Source organism: Hippoglossus hippoglossus, chromosome 1, assembly GCF_009819705.1.
Source record: "Hippoglossus hippoglossus isolate fHipHip1 chromosome 1, fHipHip1.pri, whole genome shotgun sequence".
Taxonomy (NCBI): domain Eukaryota; kingdom Metazoa; phylum Chordata; class Actinopteri; order Pleuronectiformes; family Pleuronectidae; genus Hippoglossus; species Hippoglossus hippoglossus.
In genome coordinates this window covers 6,449,472-6,457,282 of record NC_047151.1, presented here as the reverse complement: position 1 = coordinate 6,457,282, position 7,811 = coordinate 6,449,472, and the positions used below count along the sequence as shown (strand labels likewise).

At 39.8% G+C, this 7,811-nt stretch overlaps 1 protein-coding gene across 1 annotated transcript in view; it reads right to left on the bottom strand.

Annotated features, from left to right (window-relative positions):
- LOC117771724 overlaps window positions 1-5,764 on the bottom strand; it is a 5,950-nt gene extending 186 nt beyond the window's left edge. Inside the window, exons 1-2 of the mRNA XM_034602433.1 lie at window positions 4,306-5,764; window positions 1,162-1,164 (exon numbers count right to left, since the gene is read on the bottom strand). Of these exons, the coding sequence (XP_034458324.1) occupies window positions 4,334-5,764 (1,431 nt within the window). The 3' untranslated portion in view covers window positions 1,162-1,164; window positions 4,306-4,333. The remainder of the gene's footprint in view (window positions 1-1,161; window positions 1,165-4,305) is intronic.
- Between the last annotated feature and the right edge of the window lie 2,047 nt (window positions 5,765-7,811).

Sequence of the window (7,811 nt, the reverse complement as noted above, 5' to 3'; positions counted from 1 at the left end):
CAACCCATCTCAATATCATAACCTTCGCAAAGGTCAACAACAGCGTACAAAAACAAAACATCACACTCAACGTTAGAACAAGTGCTGCCAAAACCTGAACTAGCACTGCTCCTACTGGCCCTAATTTGTCTTGCAACCAAGCATTTGCAGACCATCCAGCGTTTTCTGACGGGCCAAACGCATCCCTTATAAGCTTCAATGCATCTATAACACTAGTCATATTATCAGAACTATCAGGAATCAAAGTATAGCAAGCATTCCCAGTTAAGTTCAAAGCCACACATAGGCCACCTTGTTTGGCCAAAATATAGTCAAGAGCCATGTCATGTTTTAGCAACGTCAGTCTGTGGCTTTTCTCAGTATTTGACAAATATTCAAAACCTTTTTTATGGTTGCGTTTGCAAAACCCTGTAGGGTATAGGTAATATTATCAATGTGATCTGCCAAGAATGTCACCCCATACCATGGAAATAATCCTATAGCCCACTTCTCTGCTAGACTTATTCTCCAATGGTACGATTCCAAATTGTTAAACTGTGCCATCTCCCGTTTCTTCCTACTTCCGGAAACGACATTAGATTGGACCTCATCTGGCCCTTTTCCCTTCTGCATAGTAAAAACCTCATATGGGAGTTTCAACGTTGCCATATAACAGCATCCTGTCCACCCATACGGTAGAAATATATATGCCTTATCACCACAAACCCACCAAATATCCTTGAAATTCCCTATAGTCACATTCCCAGGCAAACTTTGGATCTGCACCCTTAAAGTTATATTCTGTCTCTGATGTGGTACATCAAAAGTTACTTCATACGAATCATTACTCATCTTATGTCCACGCTTACCCAAGTCCATCATATATTCGTCACAATCTGATATCCCCATAAACATTCCCGGCCCATCATGAGTATTATTTGAACAAAAACAGCTGTTAGCTCTCACTGATGTCACTTCCATTATATCAGGGACCGCCGTTTTGATATTTTCATGCTGATCAAGTAAATTTACATATGGTAATTCCCCCAACCAAGAACAAGTAAATCTAGACTTAAACAGATGTACTGACAAAGCCATCACTATATCTTCTGCTGACTGCTGCTGATACAACAGCCACGATAGTGCATAACTTTGGCATATAGCGGTTAGTGGGTCTGGTACAGTCTCTAAAATTGAAGGCCATGAGTTCGGCGATGGAATCTTTACCACACATGGACCATTCCAATTCGTAACCGATCTTACGGAATGCGTTAATTGCTGGAACCATAAGTTCCTACTTGCCCATGGGTCTGCAATTTGTAATACTGAAGGATCAAACCCAAACGCCTTCCATTTAGTTTCTCTCTTTTGTAATGTATGGTATTGATCATACATATGTCATACATATGTCATTGTCATATGTTCTGGTGTCTGATCAGAGTCAAAAAAGTAATTATCTACGTCTGAAATAGTCCTCTGAGCTGTCACAGATGAATCTGCATCATTCTCTTCCATCATCTGTTCTCTAACTTCAACAATCTCATTACTACTGTTCACCCTAGGCTCTATCTTTAACATTAGCTTCTGGGTTATATTAACCACATCCTTAAATGTCAAAGGTGTCATGTCAGATGTCTGCGTCACATTTACAAATGTCGTAGACGTCAAAGATGTCGTCACTGTTGTAGCATTCATCCCCTTCAAAGTCATAGCTAGAGTAGTAGCCTGAGTTGATGTATGAACACTCTTAGTTGTTTCTGGAGCTAAAGTAACAAGCTTCATCTGTGTACTATTCAGCATTGGAGTAATTACTGTGGTAAATTGTTCCTGAACCCCTTTAGTAACCGTGAAAACTCCAATAGGACTCAAATCTTTTATCATGAGTGTCACTTTACGAGTTATATGACCTTTTATCCAATAATTTTGATATGGAACAAATTTAAACTCCGGTTCTAAATAAGTACACATGTATTCCCCTTGGTCTTCCCATGTAACTTTACGCAGGACAAGTGAACAATCATCTTTAATTTTCAACCACCTCATGTCATTATACAAAACATACTTCCTTTGATCACGAGGCACAATATCAACTTCAGGTCTTGTCAACAACACATCTTCACCACGACTATTTTCCCACTTGGGAGGAATGTTACTACCAACATTCCACCTTCCACATCGACAAGGGAGGTAAGCTGTTCCTCCTAACTTAACTCTGATCACAGTATTCAAAGGAGGTGGCGTTATAGAAATCATCTGAGGCGCCACTGTAGTTAAATGCGATACATTTATACCTTCAATAACTTTTAACACTAAAAGGGTAGATTTCCCTTCCATTTTCCCAGCTTTCGTCTGGGGAGTTGATGTCATCGTCGTCAATTCTCTTGTTTCCCCAACATCTTGGAGGTCTATATTCTTATTCTCACCTATTATCACTAGAGACACTATACGAACTCTAAATCCCAACTCGGACCGCTCACTCCCAAAACGTGGATCATAAAAAGAACACCTATAATCACCTTGATCTTCCTGTTGAGGCCTATATACATAAAGACTACAATCTCCCTCAACCTTCAGTCTCCGTTGTCATTAATTAACGTATACTTCCTTAATGGTGATGTCCCTAACAGAACTAGAACTCTACCATGGCTATCTTCTAACCACATTCCACATACCTTCCTATCTGCCTGAAATGTAAGATTTACATTTCTGGCCTGACTTACTTTTTCTTTCTCCTCTAGCTTCAGTCTCAGCTGTTTCAGCTGTCTTATACTAAAACTTCCCCCAGTTGGAAACCCACATTCTTTCATCCACACTTGTACTTGGCTTAGTGCTGTGTCACCATAGTTCCTTCGCATGAAGTTCATATTAGGACTACTCAGATCAGTTTATCCAAATCTTTAAATTGTTATCTTTACTGTTACTTATACTCATAATAATGTCCATTGTACGTGAACCCAAATAAGCCTTGACTTTCTATACTAAGTGGAACACTGAAAAACGCACCACATAAATCTAACACTGTGAAATGTGTCGCATCTGGAGGAATTTGGGCTAACAAAGTATGTGGATCCGGCACTTCTGCTGGAAAATCAGCTACCACTTCAGTCACTGCTCTCAAATCATGTACCAGGCGATATGAATCATCTGGCTTCTTTACAGGCAACAAAGGCGTGTTACTCTGGGGATTCTGTGTTATCTTCAAAACACCTGCTTTCAAAAGTCCTTCAATCTGTGGTTCAATTCCTCGGATTGCCTCTTCCTTCAGTGGATACTGGTTCTTCCAAGGAGGTTTGACTCCTGGTCGGAGTTCAGCTCTCACTGGTTGGGCTGACTTCACAAGTCCAATATCAGTACTATGCCGAGACCACAAACATTCTGGAACTTGTCGCAACATCTCTTCTCTCATTAAGTCTGAGTCCATCTTAGCACTGCAAATTGACTCATGTGTCATCCGCACAGTTTGTGGCTTTCCTTGTCCTTGAGCAGAGATCATGATCTTAATGAATCTCTGATCCTCACTCCTCCAGATGGCAAGATTCTCTTTTACCGGTATAAAAACAGCTTCTTCTGCTTCTGCCATCATTTCTCCTATATGCTTCTGCGTATATTCTTCACACACCAACAAGGTCACATGTGGCACACTCTTCTCGATATCAAACTCTTTATCCAAATGGTCATCTCTGTGTATCTTCATAGCTGCTCCTTGTGGTCCCAAAATTATACAGCCCGAACTGAGTTGAACTTGCTTTGGTTGACGACTCAACCATTCCTCTGTGTTTGGTTGGGCATCATTATTGAAATACTTGAGCGTGCAGTGAAATGGATACTCTGGAAGCTTCGCATCAGGCATATTGGCAATGATAAACTTCTCCCACAATTTAGCTGGCTCCAAAAAATCTGCATTAAGACTTCCGATCCAAAATACTGAAGAAGCTTCAGTCTCCGTTGTCATCAATGATTGGTGAAAAATATCATTTGGCACTTCCACCAGACAGCCGTCTGGTGTAAACTTTATTGTACACTTCAATCTACACAAAGCATCTCTTCCCAAAAGTGCAATAGGTGTATGTTCTGATACCAATATGGGTATTGTAATCTTCCGATTTTTATAACTGAGCTCAATTGGTTCTGTGAGAGGAATCAGCTGTTTCACTCCCTCAAACCCGATTGTCCGAATCAATTGACCGGACATGGGGAGATGTATAGCATCTTCAGGCTGAATACAGGTAAAAGCAGCTCCGCTATCCACCATCACTTCCAATGGTCGATTATTTATTTTCACCTCTATTGTTGGATCTCTCTCCGGCCCTGACACTATCAGCTGACACCCCCCTTTCGAGTCTTCAGGGCATCTCTAGAATCCTGGTTCCGGGCCTCTGTAAGGGTTCACCGGTCCTCTGGGTGGCCCTGATTGGCCCCTGAATCCTCCTCTGAAGTTTCCTCTGGAGTTCCCTCTGAAATTCCCTCTGAAATTCCCTCTGAAGTTGTTGCACTCACGGGCAAAGTGGCCTAATTGTCCACAATTATAACATTCTTCTGAACGCTGTTGAAAATTTTGATTAAACCTTCCTCCTCTTCCTCTTCCGAAATTTCCTTGATCCCTTCCTCTCCAATTCTGCGCTTGACCAAAAGTTGGCTGTGGGTAGGAGACAACTGGAACCACCGATGATGGCTGGAACGATTGAAGCTGAACCTGGTTCGGCTGTAGTTGTGGTAATGGTTGATTTAGTGGAGCCTGATTCTGCATAACCAGAGCCTGCTTCTTCTCCATCTTCTTATTATCCACCAGTTGTATTTGATTGAGTTTTCTGAGGGTCTCTTGGTCCTGTTCTTTCTGGTCATGTTCCTTTTTCCTATACAGCACCACTTGATGGGCTATATGATCCGTATAGACACCCTTTGCCATGCTTCCAAGACCAACCACCTCTGCCAGTTTGCTCCTCACTGATAGGGGCAACCCCTTCTGTATTCTGGCTCGCAAAATTGACTGCTCCATTTGATTCAAATCCGGGTCATTTCCTGTGATATTTCTCCACACTTGATGAGCTCTCGACACATAGGCCCTCGGGTTTTCTTCCTGTCCCAGTGGTTCAATAAAAATGTTGTCAGGATGTACATTTGTCGGAAATGTCTCTTTCAGCGCTCTCCACGCTCGACCTCTATTTGCAGAAAACAGCTCTGAATCATTCACAGCAGTTCCCACATATCGATTAAGTCCAGCTTTCTGTAGAATATCTCCCATAGCATGAACTCCAAGGAGATTAGCCAAGAGTCTCTTAATATCTCCAGTGGCAGGTTGTTCTCCCACCATAATCTCTTCCAACTTCGAAATCCAATAATGTGCTCCATCTTGAAGAGTAGGTAACTTCTCAAGTATGTTTGACATATCTGTACTCTGCCAAGGCTTATACTCCAAACTCTGCCCTCGGATGACCACTGGAAACATCTTCTTAAGTGTCAACTGTTTTCTTGAGCGCAATGCATTTTTCATGCCCAATAGTTGGGAGCCTTCTTTCTGCAGCTCTTCCTTCCGTATCTGCAACTCCTCTAACTGGTTCACCAGTGTTCTTTGTCTTTCTGGATTACTAGTTTTTCCCAAGTCATAGGAGCATCGGTCCATACTTCTTTCGACCTCTCTTAAAGTCCTCTGTAAGTCCTCTTTTATTTCAGTACTGGATGTCGCAGGACAAAACCTTCTTGAAGATGAAGGAGTCCTGGTCTCCAAATCTTCATCGCTGTCTCCATTCTCACTGTCATTATTGGTATCATCTCCTCTCTTTTCCATCCTTTCCTTCTCCACCTTCTCATTTTCCATCCTTTCCTTGTCTACCTTCTCATTTTCCATCTTTTCCTTGTCCACCTTCTCATTTTCCATCTTTTCCTTCTCTTCCTTGTATGTGGACACAAGTACCTCCATTATTATAATTACATCTGGGTTAAGAGTCCCCTCTACTGGCCATGGTTGGTCAATTTCAGGCCAGAATTTATGCCATTTTTCCGATATTTTTGCAATGTTTGCGATGCCTTTAACTAAAGGATTATTCTTCTGTACTACATCAACAGGAGTAATTACTTTTGGACTTTTAGTGCCCTTTTTCCACATTGTAACGGCTTCCTTATGTTCCCTTATTGTAAATTAAAAAGTAATTGCTAAGATTAAAACTACTTAAAGCTATTTAGATTACTTATCTCCCCTCTTTTTTTTTTTTTTTTTTTCAATCAATCAACCAATTAAACAATCAATCAATTAAACAATTAACAAATCAGTCAATTAACAAATTAATCAATCAAGCACTCAATCAATCAATCAATCAATCAACCAATCAATGAACCAACTAACAAATTAATCAATTCATGTATTAAAACCATTAAGACACCACAGCCAATAATAAAAATGAAATTGATTTGCCAACTCCAAAGGAATCAAAAGCTCATTGATGTAATAGCACAACCCAAAGTCTGCTTTATAATATTTGACAAAAAGATCACGCACTCCCACAAGTGACTGACTGTCACCAAATGTGCTCTTAGTCGCAGCAAGACAATCACCTAATTATCAACCAATATTCACCTCAAATCATCAAACAGTCACAATAGTGAATCTCCAACACAGCACAGATCAGAATAAGCCACGCACAAACAATAAAACTTACATCTGCAACTGACAGCAGAGTTTAGACCAAACAATCATATTCTATTAATTAGTTAAATGCATTAACTGGTCAGTCCGTTGCCAAGCCCTTTATTTATTTATTTATTTATTTATTTATTTATTTATTTATTTATTTATTTATTTATTTATTTTTGGATAAACTGTACCGGCCTTGATCAGACTGGAGACAGGAGCTGCACACGCAGACGTCAGCAAGCCTCAATCTGTGTGATGCACCGGCCTCAATTCCCACTCACCGTAAATGGATAAGGGAAAAGAAACAGGCAATGATTTAGTATCCTATGAACCCATTAGGTCCTTTGAACAGCATCATAAGCGATTCAGTATGATTTGCACACATTTGCACACGTTATCTGCCAGCATTTAGGTCAATAGATGTTTTTCTCCTTTAAATACCAGTAATAATCTCATACCATGCATCATCAATATATAATTTAGTTTATTTCACTCTAATAATATCTTTAAAGTTCTCAATAGTTTATTATTCATTCACGGCTGTATTAATAACTCAACAGTCCTTTCATAAACCAATATATATCTGTATGACTCTCTGCCTGCACACAGCACATGTGTCAGTCCCAGTGAGGAAAAACAGATATGTTATTCTTATTTATACCAGCCCGTAGTGTAGATGTTCACACTCTTGATACCAGCATATGTGCATTCTCTAGTCAATGCAACCAATTTCCTCTCGTTATCACCTTAAAACTAAATTCTAACTATCTCTCCTTCTATCCAAATTATCATTATCCAGTATTTAAAGTCCAAAATGTCAAATTAAACTCAATTTGTTCCCAAATTAAACCCCTAACTAAGCATTGTAGAATTTAATGAAAACCAAATGAAACAAAAAGTTTTAGCGGTTAAAGAATTTTTAGAACTACAAACATATCCAATCTAGCTGAATCAAACAAACAATATTATTTCCTAATACTGTCTGCACAATCTCGCTGTCCCACAAACAAACAAACAAACTGTCTTTTTTAGCTTAAACTAAACCCCATTAAAGAATTGTTTTCTGTTGTTTTGTTTTTTTTTTAAACTTTGTGACTCTGCCCCTGCGTCTCACAGGAGGGTGTTAATCACAGAGGTGAGAGCATGAAAGTCTCTCCTCATGTCGCTGTACTCATGTTTTAGAAAATTTACAACCCCCCTTTCT